The 17,503-nt window shown below is 40.8% G+C and overlaps 1 protein-coding gene across 5 annotated transcripts in view; it reads right to left on the bottom strand.

Annotated features, from left to right (window-relative positions):
• Positions 1-17,503, bottom strand: part of flt3 (fms related receptor tyrosine kinase 3) — a 122,075-nt gene that overhangs the window by 22,313 nt on the left and 82,259 nt on the right. For all 5 annotated transcript variants that reach the window (XM_068033551.1, XM_068033552.1, XM_068033554.1 and 2 more), the window contains 6 exons: positions 16,553-16,659; positions 14,966-15,068; positions 10,230-10,414; positions 9,967-10,064; positions 2,153-2,285; positions 1,304-1,408 (listed from right to left, as the gene is read on the bottom strand). In XM_068033551.1, coding sequence (XP_067889652.1) covers positions 1,304-1,408; positions 2,153-2,285; positions 9,967-10,064; positions 10,230-10,414; positions 14,966-15,068; positions 16,553-16,659 — 731 coding nt within the window. The remainder of the gene's footprint in view (positions 1-1,303; positions 1,409-2,152; positions 2,286-9,966; positions 10,065-10,229; positions 10,415-14,965; positions 15,069-16,552; positions 16,660-17,503) is intronic.

Genomic DNA, 17,503 nt, shown 5'->3' with positions numbered 1-17,503 from the left:
AAAAAAGAGGCCTCTTTACCCATGTCTGAAGCAGGCATTTGCATACTATTGTTCAGTAGCAGGAGTATCTTAGACCTCATCAAGAATGGACACACCCAAATTTCGAGGCAGATAAGTTAGATTTTCAAGATGCTTATTTAGTTCAGACACTGCCCTTCTAGGAATAATGCATGGATAACTCAAGAAAGAAGATATGCCATCAGACAGTAAATCTGTCAATTAATGCACCTTCTTAGATAATTGACAAGAGTGACACTCATGGGATGAAATTGCTCTTTTAGCACATTGGTTACCGTATTCTTCTGAAATTCCTCTGTATTCTGCTTTATTAAAGTTTATTTCTGTTTATTTCTTTATTAAAGTTTTAATCTGTTTATTTTAAATGGGTTAAGGCGCAATGGGATTGAGTGTATGCTGTTTGTTTAGATAGCCCCTCTTCTCAGCTACTAATTGGTAGGTGTCAAGATGTTTATATAGTGTTGGTATCTTTCAATTTGGTCTAATGTGGTCCTTGCTGATTTGGTGCCATGCTGCTAATTCCATATCTACTTTACCATTTGCTCTGATCTAGGCAAAAATCTTTTCCAAAATTCCAATAGCTAAATCTGTAGGATGGTGTCCCCCAAAAACACTGAACTCAGTAGAAATGAGGCTTTTTATCTTCCATTATTACCTGCCTGTTGTAGCCTCCAATTGTCAAAGTTTCAACACTCAGCTTCATTTATAACTTTGTCATTTATGGGTTATCCAATCAGTTGGACATATTAATTCAAGCTTTAGATTGGCCCATTATATTTATCTAATCTGTAATGAAGGAATATATATTACAATCTTTTTAAATGTTTTAGTTCAATGATCTTTTATTCCTGGCTTCTTCCAAGCACCTGCTAAAATTAAAGCTGCTATGTTGAATGAAATGCATTTAGAAGTGGCAGGACCCATTCAACTTTAAACATAACTGCCCAGAAAAACATACTGGCAAGGCTAATTCTGTTAAACGAAACAATATTCTGAAAATAAGGTATAAGAACAACAAAAAACTTGCAACCAGCAAAATGCTATTAGCAGTGGTCACTGTGTCTTGTAGTTTCTATTTCTTTGTTATATTTAAACAGATAAATATGAACCAAAATACAATCATTTAATAAATTGATATTCATTATTAATTCAAATACACAATTTTATCAATCTTTGAAAAATGGCATCATTCATATTTGCATGGTTACCCAAGTGTGAGGCAATATTTGTACAACATTGAACATAAACACTCTACTTAGAACATTGTGGCATAAATTGCACATACCCTTCAGCATCTTCACAGCTACTTGGACATGGACATCTGCTTTACTAATTCCATATGCTGTGGCTTCCATTACTTTTCCAAATGCACCAGAACCAAGTACATTCCCTGTAGGGCACCAACAATTAACTAAGAATAATACCAAATTCCTCTACAGTTTCTACGTATAATGACCAATATTATTAAATAAGGGATTTTATCTGTGGATAAAAAAGGAAATAATAAAATAAATTGGGATTGTATTTTTGAACGCCAATTAAATAAACATCTAAAATGTCATAACATGCCAGTTTTTCTTTATAGATACTAATTGACCTGCTGTATATTTCCAGCATTTTGTGTTTTTATTTTTGATGATGCCAACTTCAGTTTTAAAGGTAAACACTTTTTCAAAGAAAATTTAGTACTTGTGAATTATTGGGATGGTTCCTTGAACTTTTTTTTCTTCGAAATCATTTTCAGATTAAGAATGATCAAATATAGACCTGCATCATTCAAACTCATGTATCCAGCTATTACCTATTCTGCTGTGCAAGTTCAACAGGAAGACCTGTTAGTCCTTGATATTTAATGCTATGCGTTTGTATATATTTTGTGTACAAGAGAAAGCACTGAATTCTCACGTGGTCTTGCCAATGTTTTCAAATAGCTAATATTTTTGAAAGATAAGGTGAGTTATTGCTTTTTATTGCACACTTTCAGTAAAATATCAAAAAAGGGATTGTGTCACTTTAAACACATTAAGTATAAAAAGTTGCTCTGGAGCCTGTCTTATTTTGTCACATTAGGCTCATTCATGTTATTTTAATGGAATTATTTATTTTGTATTTGATTTTGGAACAGATTACCTACCCAGTTCCAAGTTTTCTCGAGGAAATTCCCATTTTAAGTCATAATCAATGTGGGTAAAATCAACATAAACGTAATTGTTCTCAGAGGGTCCAACAATGTGTGTCATGTGGAGCTGTCTTTCATAGCCAGGTTGCTTAAATGAAGACCAGAATGAGATTGTACATTAATCAATGTACAAATTTCTGATATGCCAATAGTTATTAGACAACATATTATAAACAAAACTGTAGAAGTAAAAAATGGTTGATTATAGAATCATAGAAATTTTAATACAACTGGGACACCATTGCTAGGTCCACTTTGGAGCTATCTAGTCTAATCCCATTTCCCATTTTTTAAAGAGTACTCCCTGAAAAGAACATTAAACTATTTTGGTTAGGATAACATTGCTCTCTATTTCCTTCCTCTTTCTTGGTTGATGTGGCAACAGCAGCAACTGTGTGCAAAGGATGGAACAGATGAACTATTCTCTGTTATCTGATGATGGAGCTATGAACCAGACACTTGAAAATGTGTGAGAGCAGACAGGTGATGACTGTCTTGCTTATTTCCCCTTTTTCTATGTGAAGCAACATGTAGTCTGCTCTCAACTCTCCCCTCCAGTAACACAACTGGGAATGTACTGGTGTAGGGACCACAAAGTGTAAACTCATATCCCACCACTCTCACACTCCAAATCATTATGCCTCTGTATTGCTACCAAATAGATAAGCTATTTCATGTTATTAAAAGCTGCCACACAAGCCACTAAATATTAATAAGCCAGTCTGCGCACCTAAGCTGTTCAGTGCACTTAAGCTGTTCTGCGCACAGTGTACTGATTCTCCCATGAATTGTGTCATAGCACTATAGGATGCAGGATTGCACACAGTTTCCCTCACCCTGGGATCCTATTTTTGGCTGTGTCATCAGGGGAAGTGCTGAGTGGAAGCAAGACACTTCCACACAGAAAGGAAGATGAGGAAGTTGAAAAAGACTGAGCTATTTTCAAACATCACTGGTGGCTGGTTACAAAGTAATACTGTCAGAGGCCTGATCGCATGAATCTCAGGAAGATTAAGTTGTAAAATTTACTCCATTCAGTATTATCTGAGTTTAATCAGTGGAATAGAAGAACACTTATATAATGATTTTACAATTCTGAAAAACTATCACGAATGTTAGTGGCAACAATGCAGAATGTACTAGAAGATAGAGCCGCATCACGAAGACTGTGTTTGGTTTTGGGTTCTTCATTATAGGAACAATGTAATAGTCCTGGAGAAAATGCAACAGAGGATGATGCAAGTATTAAGTGACTGGAATTACTAGGTAAAGTAAGGCTGGCTGAACTAGAGCTGTATTCTCGGCCTAAAACACTGAGGGGGAATTTGATAGAGATATTCAAAATGATAAAAAGAATAGACAAAATAAATACTGATAAATTATTTCCATTGGCATGTAAATTGAAAACACAAAGCAGGCAGCTAAAATAGAGTGGATGAACCCAGTCTGTTCTGCTCTAATGTTAGCATGCTTGATTTTCCAGTGCTTGTCAGAGTCAAGCAGATGCCAGATTTAGGCAAATCAAGGTCACATTGTATCAATAGGATCATGATGCCGTCTCAGCCAAGAAGTCAGCATGGTACCCGCAGCAATCTTCCCAGCATGAACTTTCCAAGTAAGTTTAAAACATTCTTTCATGGAGCCCAGAGGAGCATCGCGAAGGAAAGTATAGAACCGCCTGCCCCGCAGTCACCCCCACCCCCTACTTCTTCACAAAATGCTGACTGTTCCGGAATTCCCATCCCTGCACTTACTATGAGCCCTTGGGCAGTTTCTGAGAAATCTGACTTACTGCCACTTCCCCCTCATTCTGGGAGGAAAGCGGCGTGTTTTGATTTTTGGAATGTGGAATGCTTTGCCACAAGTGGTGATCGATACTAAATTCATTACAGTGTACAAAAAGATAATAATGGCTTAAAGAAGAACATAAAAGGGCAATGGGATAAATCAGGAAAATGGGATTCATCTAGGAAGAAATCAGGAAAATCAGCCCTTGAGAGAACCTAAATTCACTGCAGGCAAGAAGGGACAATTGGCCTGTCTTGTGTTAAAATGGCAATGTCTCTGTCTTGTCTAATTGTCCACTTTTATTAGATAAGAACATTTCAGAAATTCTCATCACATACATATTATTATCTTCAAATCCTTAGTGATTTGGAATATTATACATAATTAATAACTAAAATACATGAGATAATTTTTGCTTTTGCACGAATGTGAATTTGTTAAGCCTGTATGTAGCAAAGAGCAATGCTCCTGCACTTTTCTATTGCTATTAATAATTATTGCTTTTAAATTGGGTTCTTCCTGACAAGACTAGATTAGTTGTCTTCATTTTTAAACCAAATAACTAGAAATCATCTTGATAGCCAGTTAGTAACATTTACAGGGCATGGGATTTAAAGAGCTATTCATATCAATGTTAAATTATTGACATCTTTGCATTAACATTAGGCATTATGCAGAATATATATGTAAAGGGATATTCAAAATGAATAGAACCATTAAGGATCTCAACTAAAAACCAATTATAAACTGAAATGATGAGATTTAGCTAATTTTCAGGACTCCTTCAGAGCGTGGATGATTTTTATCTAGTAATTTATATACAATGTGAATGTCTCAGATTGTCCTTTTTACTGCACTAATTTAATTGTATGAATGAGGCTCAGTAGTAATTTGAATACATTTCTCAGTGTGACAATCTGTCAACTGATGTACATTCTTGACAACAGAATATATTATGGTTAGCTTAACTAGTTAGCAAATGAGGTAGAATATCAGATCTACTTGAAAGCATATTTCTGTCTTGTAATTTGGACTGCTATAGTTCCACTTACTACTCAACACACTGCATTTCAATTGCTATGTAGGGCCTGTGCAATAATTTAACAGTTAAAGAGTTAAAGTTGCCATAATGGTTTTAGTCTGTGTTGTACCCCAGAAATAGCAATAGACATAAGTCCTGAATTTCCTAGGGGCTCGATGCATAATGGTGGTGAGGGTAAATCTGGCAAGACTGAAAAACTGAGCAGCACTCAGAAGCACTGGGTGCCCACCTGGAAGTTACTCGGCAATCAGTTTCAGATGGGGTCTGCGGTAAGTGCAAATTCCACCCATCTCAAACATAGCCCATGACATAACAGGAAATGAAGTTGGTGGGAGTTTTGTTTTGTGGCTTCTGTCTCCTTTATGTCCACCAAACAGGCTGCTGGATTCTTTCTTGCATCCAGGTCATTGTAGGTGTGGAAGTGGTGTTTTTAGGTCATTTCTGGATTTTAATATTTTGTTGTTGTTTGTTTTTCACTTCTGCCAATGCTTAGAATCTTGAATCTTTGTACTCTTAAAAAACACTGTATTTGCCCTGAGCACTGTAATGGGTACCCATGGGTTTTCCACTGTGAATCCTCTTATCTGAGTAATTAGGAAGGAAAAAAAGGAGGATCAATTCCAGGTAGCTCAGGCTGCATGACAGGTGTGCTGTGCCCACTTGCCATAGAGAGGAATATTGGGGTCTTTGGGGGTAATTTAAACTTTTGGCAATCGATATACAATATCAAATTAGCCACATGTTACACACATTTCCCAATTTTTATTTCCATTGAAATTAATGGAAATTAGGAGAGTTGTACAATGGCAGCTGAGGTAACATCATCCATTTTACACTAGCGGCTAAAGTTAAAATTACTCCTTTGTGTCTTTATAAAAAACATTTTCTGCAAGGACAGGCTAAGAAAACAACAACTGCATATCCCCACCCAAATGCCAGCTGACTCTATTTCTCACATGATTCATTGCATAGTTACAAACACTACGGCTGTATCTGTTACTATAGCCAAGGTACTAGAATTTCAAAGTCCAAGGTGTTCTGCCAAGGTGAGTGCCTCCTGCTTCCTCCTGCATAGCCATTTGCAGTCACTAAAAAGGAGAGGGGTGTGGGGCACTCATCTTGGCAGAACAAAGGCAACATTGTACCTATGTCCAGGGGTGACCCCATGGCTGCTACCTTCTCAGTGATCTCCTTTTTAGTGACTGCAAGTGTCAACGGAGGAGGAAGCGGGACATGTGGAGGGAGGCACCACAGCAGCAATGGCAGAGGGGCTTAGGCATCACTTCATACGGACATATGTATAGCTGTGCCTTGGCCACAGGCCACCTTCATTCACAGCTCACCTCCATTAATTCCCCTGAGAGCAGACAGGAGCAATGAACTATATGTAATACCCCAGTAGGGGATGAGGGGCTGCCACTAACAGAACTGTCACGTTGATCTCTCTGTGAAATATGACTTTCTCCCTCTTTCCACTTACAGGACAAGAGGGCCCGTAACAGCAGGGAGACAGCCCAGACTGGTGGAGGCATCCCAGATCTTCAGCCTCTCTCCACAACAGAGGAAGAGGTATTAGAATTAGCAGGGACCCAGGGCACCTGCTCTATATCAGATGGTGAGACTGGAGTCTCCACACGTGAGAGTGATGATTGGCTTTCATTGACATACAGTTCACTTCTGAAGACCCACATCACATAAGGTTGGCATGCTGAGATCTCTACAGCCTAACCCACACATTTGTGTTCTCTCAAGCAGGTCAGCGTCCGCAGGAGACTGCAGCCATTGGGGGACAGCTGTTAACCTCTGAGGAGGAGGAGCACTCAGAGGATGCACAGTCTCATGACTCTCCTGCGCCTTCCGCCACAGCAGATACTTTCACCTCAGTGGCTTTCCGCTCGGCTTTAGAATCAGGGTCATCAGCTGGTGAGAGCACCGCACATGGGCCTGAGCAGCTGGCTGAGGTTGAGACAGCCAAGGCCCCTGACAGTCAGAGGACTGTTGGTGATCAGCCCCATGCTGTGCCCCAGGGCGATGACGAGCCTCTGGTGTTGACAGCACAGGGTATGCTGGAGTTACAGAGAGAGGTAAGGCAGCCATGAGTGGACAATGGAACAGTCCATTCATGCCATAAGTGCTGCCATGTCTCAGGCATGTGAATTCATGGTTTCCTCCATTGAGAGGTTGGCGACCCTCATGGAGAGACTGATCCCACAAATGCATGCAGACCTGCACACCATCACCTTGGCCATGAGCTCGATGCAGCAGTGGCAAGGTGAGTCAACGTCGAGGCACCTGGAGTCTTCTCCTGCTCCTTGTCCTTCTCTGGTGAACCTTTAAAGGAAGGAGGAGAGGCTGACCTCCACAGCTGGGGGCTTCCCTCAGGGCACTCTGAGCGCGGACACCGGCTCCTCAGCCCCTCTGCTTAGCTCCAGCAGTCAGGACGCCTGAGGAGAGTCCTGCACCTGTGCAGGAAACCCTCAGGCAGCGGGGGCCCTCCAGGCCTCAGGCAGCCAGAGGACGGCCACCAAAGTCATCACATGGTCAAGGGGCAGTGTGATCAGCAGACTCCCTCCAACCCAGCATCTAGTGCTGGGTTCACACCTCATAGAAGCACTCATAAACGTATAAAGAAAAGCACCGAGAAACACTTGCAGGTTCACGGGTGTTTGAAATTTGACATTTGCTTCATCATATAAAGTTCTTTTGTTAAAGCCATTAACCTTCACTGTGTAAAAGTGATTATTTTACCATGCCTTAATTGTGAAGGGCTTCGCCCTTCCCCCTAAGTGGATTGCCAATCTAGGTCCAGCCCTCATTTGAATATGATCTCCCATGCGCACTGGCACATGTTTCAGCTGGGCACTAGGCACGGAACACAAATAGAAAGGAGGCGACAGACTGCATACCTTGAAGTCAGTCTTTATTGTTTTTTCTTTGAACGGCCATTAGAGTGGGTAAGTAAGATTGTCTCTTGCCTCCTTGGCCTGTCGTTCAATCTGCCTGGCCTCCGGTGCAAGGGCTTCAACATCCAGTGCTGCCTGCTCATCACCTCTTCCATGTCCTCCTCGTTGGTGGAGGAGTGTTGTTCTGTCATGTCATCGTCATGCAAGGCCTCGCCCTGCTGCAGTGCTAGATTGTGCAGACCACAACAAAACACAAAACCCTAGCTGGGGCATACTGCAGGGCTCCACCGGATTGATCTAGGCGGCGGAACTTCATCTTCAGCTGCCCAATAGCCTGCTCGATGGTCGCTCGGGTGGAGCCATAGCAAGTATTGTACCTCTCCTCAGCTGCATTGTGAGGGTTTCGCATAGGCGTCAGTAGCTATGTCTTCAAAGGGTAGCCGTTGTCCCCGAGAAACTATCCCTGATGGCGAGCAGAGGGCCTGAAAAGCTGTGGCACCTGGGACTGTTGAAATATGTAGGCATCGTGGCTGCTGCCCAGAAAATGGGCACACACCTGCAGGAAACGCTTTTGGTGGTCACAGACTCGTTGAAAGTTGATTGAATGGAAGCCCTTCCCGTTGATAAAGGCAACGGGCTGGTCTGTTGATGGCCACATGTGTGCAATCTATCACACCTAGCACCGGGGAAATCCAGCGATGGCCCTGAACCTGATGGCCCTCTTGACCTGACTGTCAGGGCCAGTTCAGTAGCGCATATAGTCGCCGGCCCTCTTGAACAGGGCAGTGATCATCTCCTTGATGCAGCGCTGGGCTGCTGCCTGAGAGACCCCACACATGTCCCCGGTGGATCCTTGGAATGATCCTGATGCATAAAGGTTTGGTGCCACTGTGATCTATGCCATGGGCATAGGGTGACCCCCAAATCTCATAGGTCGCAACTCGTCCTGCAGCAAGGCATATAAGTCGGTGACAGCCTCCCTGGAGAAGCCTATTCTTCGCTGACAATGCTGCTCGGACATTTGGAGGTAGCTGATTCGAGTCTGGTACACTCTCTGGTGCAGCTGGGTCATTCTTGGCATGGCTGGCTGCTGTTGCTCTTGTTGTGGAGCTTCATGGGCAGGCATAGCTGCCTCTTGACCACAGGGGTCCATGTTAGGTGACGAGGGGGCCTACAGAGTGTTGTCGATGCAGAGACGACCCTGCCTTGGCAACTGAGCTTTTGCTACTTCGCCTGGTAGACTCCCTGACAGCCCTCAGTGCCCACCCATGCTGACAGATGACCCTTTCATCCAGCAATATGGGCAACCCAACATTTTGGTCACCTGATACAGCCACTCAAACGCAAGCCCCCTCCTTGCAGAGCACCCGAGGACCCGCACCCCTCTTGCAGAGCACCTGAGAACATGACCCCCCTTCTTGCAGTGTGCACAGCACTGCAGGCCAACAATGGCCTCCACACCTGCCTCTTTCCCTATGCAGTGCTGGGCATGGTTGCCTATTTGTCATGGTACTGAAGCCTTGCCTCAGTTCTGCCAGCTTTTAACAGTTAGGCATCCAAAGGCAAGTGAGTGTCGCCCACCATACACTTAATCCCAAGCCCCCCATTGAATCGTGATGAATTAGATGCAAATGTATTAAAAGTAAGTGCTTAGCAATTTAAAATACATTCCCATTACGTCGGGGTGGAGATTCCACCTTGGTGCTTTCCCGCCGTTAACTAAATTGGAACTGAAGTCACAAAGCTGGATTTCCGGGTGGACGCTTCCAACACGATTCTTTGTCCCCCCACGCCACCATTCCCACTCCAAATGGCCGCACTAAATCCTGCCACACTCTGGATATCTCCCACAAGCCTTCAGAACTGTCTGTCAACTAGATTTCATCCATTTCTCTGTGATCTGAGCGACCATTTCAGAGTACAGGCAGAAAAACAATCACTTGCAGACTGAGTACATTTTTTTGGCTTGTTCATATTATGAACAGAAAATATTAAATTCAGATATACATTATTCATAAGCAAAGGTGCTTACTTACCTTTTTATATTTGTAAAATATGAAGACTATTAATAGGAATGTAATTGGAACAAAGATTCCAACTGTCACGTAGAAAATAAACTCCGGGAACGGTGTACCTGGAATAAATAAAAGGGTATTATATATGTGTGAAAATAAAACAGTGCAGTCCCAACCATGTGCAGCCATATGCATTCTATTTCAGACTACTTACTTCTGCATCATAATTAGTTCAGAATGTTACCACGAATATAGCTTCAAGAATCATACAAACTTGACATTACCTTGTTTCGGAAGATAGCTTTGCTTGCAGATTGAGCCTACGACATTCTTTGCACAGCACTCTATTAAAAACCCACCAGCCATTTTTCTCGTGTTCAGTATACTCATTATACTTTTGGACCCAAATTCTTTTCCATCTGACACCTCAGTCTGGATGCCTTCGGTAACATTTTCTTCTTCAGCGCAGCTTAAATACAACAACAAAAAAGACAAGTTAAAAATCTGCATTATGGAATCTTACATGTACTAATTTCACACATCATTTGAGTTAAGTGGATTTTCTATCCAATCAAATGTTTATTCTCAAAATCTCCAATGTTTGTTTTGTTTGTTGCAGCATTGTGTGTAAAGTCTTGCGAAGTTAGATAAAATTAGCTAACATTAGAACAGTTGTGCTCAGAGGTAACCTCAGATTACATGTGCAATAATTTGCTTTACCCATTGATTTAAAAAAACAGGATAACAGTATCAAAATACTTTTTATGATTGTACAGATATTCAGAAAAACTACATCTTCTTCTTTCTAAACGATGTTTACAATACAGAAGAGCATCACCATATTTGATCAAATCCCATGTACATTTTGCTTTGTTTCTGCTTTGCACGGAAATTGCACCAAAAATGTGTTCAAAATTGCGCTGGTTAGGGTCACAGTTCAAGTTTCCGCTAAAAATATTATTTGCAGAATCACAAACCTAACCTCTTCCATGAACCAGTGCAATCAGGCAGCAGAATAGAACATAATTGTTTTGTTTTCTTATGTATTTAAGAGTGGCAACCAGGTGCAGTTTTATTAATACAGCAAAAAATGGGTTTATCACAAAAATAAGCATTTTTAATAAGTGTCCAATGCTCCACTTGTGAGTAACTTGACTTTAAATTCACTGAAAATGACTTGAAAAACTACAATGAACCATTTACTTCTTTCATTGGTGTACACCAGTCAGTTTCTTAGTAAATTAATTATATTTTGAGATATGAAAAAGCTTTAAGAATGAGTCTACCAGTGCCTGTGCGCCTAAGAAAATGTGTGCAATTTGAAGAGCCTTCCCGAACCAATGCAACTGACGGAAACTTGCAATGCCACCGGGGTGGGGGGAGGATGGGGGCAGGAGGGAGCAGGCCATTTTTGTGGGTGGGGCCTAATCTAACTGCAGTGAACTGAACCAGCTTAAAAGATCACAGAGACTCCAGCACAAGTGGTTTTAGGGGTAAATTTGTGCTGGTTCACACAGCTCTGCCCAGATTGTGCTGATATTATTAAAGGAGTGGAAATTTTGACTTTGAATCTGTACTTATGGATGAGGAAATTATGTATGGCCATACCAGCAAAGATGAACAGGCAAAAATTCTCTGGTCCATTCCACATCGTTGTGATGTCTTGTGTACCACAATATATGCATGCCACACCCCACCTGAAACCATGTGATCTCCTGGGAGAGGCGAAAGACAAGCTCAATCCAGGCCAATTTGGAAACAAAAAATCTGGGAAATTCCCCTCTGACCCAAATGTATGTTTCTCAGATAAAAATGAAGGTATGTGGTAAAAATAAAATCCAAATGGTTTACTGGGTAGATTTGAAAGGGAACCAACCACAAAAACCATCCAATTTTACTTGGAAAGGGAAAACGGGTGGGATGTAATAACAATCAACTACCATCCATTTCGCAACCCTAATTTGAAGTTGAATTTTACCCCTAATGTGATTAAGGGCTACTTAGGTTCATTAATAGTGTTTGCAGGGCGTTAGTTTGCTGACCGATATATGGCTGCAGTGGTAAATGGGTACTTTACATATGATTTTTCTATTGAAAATGGCGTCAAGGTGCCAATGGTGCCAGATAGGGCTGTTCATAAAATCGATTCCATTGAGGTAAATGCAGAAATACTTTTGGCTAGAGTTAACACACTTGGAATTGATTGGACTGTTGCACCAGAAAACATTTATCCCATAGTGGTCAAGAAAATGGGAGATATATTATGTGAGTTAATGCCTCTTTTTGAGGTCTGGGATCATTCCAATGGACTGGAAGGTGGCTCATGGTGCCAATATTTAAAATGGAGGCGAAGAAATCAGACTCTGGCAATTACAGGTCTGTTAGTTTGGCATCAATTGGGATGATGCTGACAGACATTATAAGGGATGGGATGTACAATCACCTGGGGAGACTGACAGGTGCTGGGGAATTCCAGTATAGCTTTAGGAAACAAAAGTCCTGACTCCTGTCCCACTAACTGGTAGGGTTCTTTAAAGAAATAACCACATTAATGGAGGATAGCTGTCTGGTAGATGTTGCATACCCTGATTTTCAGACAGCCTTCAATGAAGTGCCGTACAGAACATTATTGGGTAAGCTTTTATCAGGTGGGATTGGTGGCCAGATATTTTGCTAAATAGAAAATCAGCTGAATTCTCGTGAAGTTCCTGTACTTACATGATATATATCGAACAAACCTGCCCAAAAATGTTAGTCCTTGTCCATTCCAAAATAATTAAATTTTAACGGTGTGCTGGGTCTTATTTGATGCCAAACAACCTCTCTGGCACTGAAAATGAACTTTTACAAGTGTGGAGTCTCATTCCTTCAGATTTTTATTATTGTAGGATGCCATTCATTCACCTGTGAGCAAATTCTTGCCCTATATTTAGATGTACAGGACATTTGTTCCTCTCTTTTGGAGTACCGTCTCCAGTTTAATCCACATATATGACAGGGAATACCGATGCCCTGGAGATGGTGCAGAAGAGGGCAAGCAAAAGGACAGCTAGTCCTGGGGTGGAACCTATCAAGTTAGGCACCAGGAGTTGCAACGATCTTCAGTAGAGAAATGCAGGCTTAGAAAAGATATGATTAGCTTTTTAAAATAATGAAGAAAATAGATTCTATCTGGTTCAATAGACTATTTAAGATGAATAGGGATGAAAGAACCAGAGAATATGATCATAACATATAATCAAAGAATTAGGTTAGATGCTAGCCAGCAATTCTTTTCATGGAGAGTCTTCATTCTCCGGAATGAATTACCAAACAGATGCTCATGAATCACTGAAGTCTTCCAGAGCATGCTTAAGAGGTCAGAGAAGAATTTCTCAGTGTTTTTTCCTAAATTAGCTAGAATTCTCTCTCACTATTTTTGTCACTGTTTCATAGGCGGTTGCGTGATTGAGTTGGGTGGAGGGGTGCTGGTATCCAAAGGGGGAGAACAGAACTAAAAGTACACAAGACTGCACCTTCTTATATGGGGCAGGCTTCATGAACTAAATTATCTTTTCTCATCCTTCTTATTCACAGTCTTTAGCATCAGACACAAACCAGTTTTGAGCTCAAAGGAGATAATGAGTATTGTGACTCAGTAAATAAATACTGCATTCTTTGACGGTGGAGAAAAATCTAGGGAAAACACTTTTTGTTCAAAATACTCTTGTTTTTTTAGAAGAAAATATGAAGCTCAGGAAGTTTTGATGATTTTTTTTAAATGTCAAATCTTACTAACACGCAGACTTTCTAGTCAGGTCCCTCTCCCTGTTAAACTGTTTCATGACAACATTAACAGGGAGTACCACTCTGGAGTGCTTCATGAAATGGCTCAATTGGCAACAGTGAGAAGGCCTTGACTTCAAAATACCTGGACAGTTGTTCTGAAGCATCTGGACTGCAGGAAACCAAAACGTTTGTAGGTTCTTTTAAAATCTCTTGAAAATTCAATTAAGACTTTTAATGATGATTTAAAGATGTAATTTTTTTCATGAAAATAGCAACAGTGTGCTGAATATACAAAGGGACTGATATTCTGTATGATCACGAACACTGGTGTACAGTGACTGAATATTTAAATTCTATTTTTATTCTATGGATTCTATGATTCTTATCACTGTTACAAAGATTGTCTTCTGCAATCCTATCCATTTTTTTCATGAAAACAAAAAAAACGTGGTCTTGTTTACAAACAACTGTAATCAGATAAAAAGGAAACTCACCTGGGCACAGAATATATACACACAAACAAATTTTGGCCTTTGGTGGTCCATGTATTACTCCTGTGTACTGGCACTATCCATGGTTAGTTTTTGGTCTTACACTGCAATGATGCACATATGCAATACCTGTGGTGACAGGTTTACGTCATGCACTTGATATTCCTCTCTGCTCCAATTGATCGTAGGAATTTTACTTTGCCGGCTCATATTTGAGATAACCGAATCCTAAATTGGGTGTGCTTGAAATGTTGTGCACTAGTTGCCCCAAACTTGTTACAAAAATGAGGATCCTGTTTATATTAATGTAGCAGCCCAATCACTGAACCTTATTTAAAATGCTGAATTTCCCTATTCCAACAAGTTTGGGGCGGGGGTGGGGGAGGGTGGCGGTGGGAGGAGTGTGGCAGATCATTATCCGCTGTGAGTGTCCCACATTTTGTACACATTTTTCATGATTGGGTGTACCCAAATTGTACAATATTACAACATTTGGATTGTTTCATTAATAGAATGGATGTCTCATTTCCACACATCAACATACAAATACACATTTGGGAAGGGGGCCAAGGCTGTGCTCACATTTGTGTTCCCAGAATCTGTGATTGTGACTGTGGAGGTCAGTTACAAAGTGCTTTAATTATTGTGGATGATTATTAGAGAGTAAATGGTTCTGGAACTACTTCTGTTCATAGTTAATGGGAAAGAATTTACTCTGTTACTTCAATAATGGCATCTTGTTGCTTGTTTATTTTACTTACGAGTTTCCATTGCATTTTTTCCAAGTCACTGTGGCTAATGGATAGCTTGTGGTCTTGCACAAAATATGACTTTTTACTGATGAAAGCTCTAGAGATGGTTTTCCTGTAGAAAGTGCAGTTTACAAATTTAGTAGATACTCTTATTTGAGGCCATATGAAGAAATAATCAGGTTTGCCTGAACTGCTAAAAAAAATCAATTTCACAGATATAATTGAGGCTCTGCATACTTCTACTAGTTGAATCCAGATATAATAGTTTCTTACATGTAATGTTACAGGTTGTTCAAAAGTGAGTAACATAAAAAAGGCCTGTTGAATGCAGTCATTAGCCTAGAAATTCAATTGAACCCGAAAACAGGCTTGCACCTGTTCAGCTGGTCACAGGAACCATATCAAGTTGTTGCTGTGAGCTCAATATAATGATTCGGGGGTGCAGGGGTTAGTACAGCACTAGGGCTGACCAAGTTAGCAAAAAAATCCTACAACAAGCGTAGGACCCTTACCTCAATATTATAAGAAGGCTTTTAAATGATTCTGGCACTTATCCTGGATACTTACAGAGGAGCCCTATTCAATATGGAAGGCAGTGCACTTCTGGAGGAGAATGAGTGTGTGCACCCTGCTTACCATATTGGATCCTTCGGCACCCTTTTTACACCTGTAAAATGGTTGCAGAGTGATAGAACTTCTAGGCCTTTCTGTCTGAATCATTAAAATTACAATTGCTGCATTAATGTTATTGAGATACTACAATGGATGCAATCAAAAACATTAATATTTTCAAAATAAAGTAAGAGGTTATAATCTTTGATAACTATTTTCTTCACAACAATATGTTTTGAAGGCTAACAAGATTTATTTCTTATGTAAAAGCAGACAATGCTGGAAATACTCAGCAGATCTGGCAGCATCTGTGGAGAGAGGAACAGAGTGATATATTACTTACCTCAATTCCGTGGCCTCCTCCATCGCTGCTCCTCTCATTGGGTGCAGTCCCAGCATTGGCCACCGGTGCCGGTGGCGCTGCTAGGACCGACAGCTCTTGGAGGCGGGACTTCTTGCCTCAGAGGGGTGGAAGTCCCACCCAAGTCATCTGTCGACTGCACATATCTGAACATTGAATAAGGACAAGATTGAGCTTGTCTGTGATGTCCTCCATGGTAGAATAACCTGTTCACTCATACTTGAAAAATGGCCATCTGACTAAGGTAGCAGAGAGCAATAGTGGGCCAAAGGTTAATATATTCAGAAGAAGAGAACAAACTCCCAAAAAAATCAATACAATAATGCCTCAATATTGTCAACGACCAAAGGCCTGGCAATTTCTTACGTATAAACTTTGGGGGCACATTCTACACCAAAGAAACTGATAGAGTTTGGTCAGGTTAAATTCTGTATTCTGGATTCCACAGTTCATTTTCCTCTTAGGCCTTTGACATTCTAATTCCCTATTGTATTATTTTTATGAAACTTAGGTAAATAACTGAAACATCTTTCTTCTCAAAATAGAAAGTAAATTCAAATGAAATGTACACCTGGCATATTAATAACAAAGTGTATGCACTTAACTCAGTAATTTTGACTTACTGTTTATATATAATGTAAAAAATGTCTGAAATTCTGCATCCTCATTTTCTGCAAAGAATTCATAGATTCCTGGTTTATGTCCATGATCACAAAATGATGCAGAAAAACTAGGAAGCAGTAGAAAGAATGAGAATGAAAATATTATGTAATATACAAAAACCATATCCTTAGCAGAAAACACTTCAATTACAAACTTAAAGCAAATTAGAAACTTAGAGATGCGCCAAATACTATTCTTAAATTGAAATTGGTGTGAAGGCTTCTTTGATCTTACAAGGAACATTTTAGAAATTCTGAGCTGGATTTTAAATTGAAGGCGAGGCTCTCGCAGTGGCACCGGAAGTGGGTGCCGTTGCCGCATGAGGGAAATGCAGCCGGCTGACTGCGATCACCCGGCTGCTGGCCAATTAAGGAAGGGGAGGCACAGGGTCCATGGAATCAAGGACCTGAGGCAAGGAAGGGGGACAACAACAACAAACAAAAACTTATATTTGTAGAATGCCTTTAATGTAATAAAACATCCCAAGGAGCTTTACAAGTGCACTATAAAACAAAGTATGATACCGAGCCACAAAAGGAGATATTAGATCAGATGACTAAAAGCCTGATCAAAGTGGTAGGTTTTAAGGAGCGTCATGAAGGAGGAAGGCAAGGTGAGGAGATGGAGAAGTGCAGGGAGGGTATTCCAACGCTTAAGGCCTAGGCAACTGAAGGTGCGGCCACCAGTGGTGGAGTGATTAAAGTCAGAGATACCAATTCCCGTTTCCCTATCACCCCTGTGCTCTCTGACCTACATTGGCTCCCAGTTAAGCAAAGTCTTGATTTTAAAATTCTCATCCTTGCTTTCAAATCCCTCCATAGCTTCACCCTTCCATATCTCTATAATCTCTTCCAGCCCCACAACCCTCCAAGATATTTGCGCTCCTCTAATTCTGGGCTGTTGTGCAGCCG

Source organism: Heterodontus francisci, chromosome 6 (genome assembly GCF_036365525.1).
Source record: "Heterodontus francisci isolate sHetFra1 chromosome 6, sHetFra1.hap1, whole genome shotgun sequence".
NCBI classification, from domain to species: Eukaryota; Metazoa; Chordata; class Chondrichthyes; order Heterodontiformes; family Heterodontidae; genus Heterodontus; species Heterodontus francisci.
The sequence above is the reverse complement of the archived record's forward strand: the minus strand, read 5'-3'. Positions and strand labels throughout refer to the sequence as shown.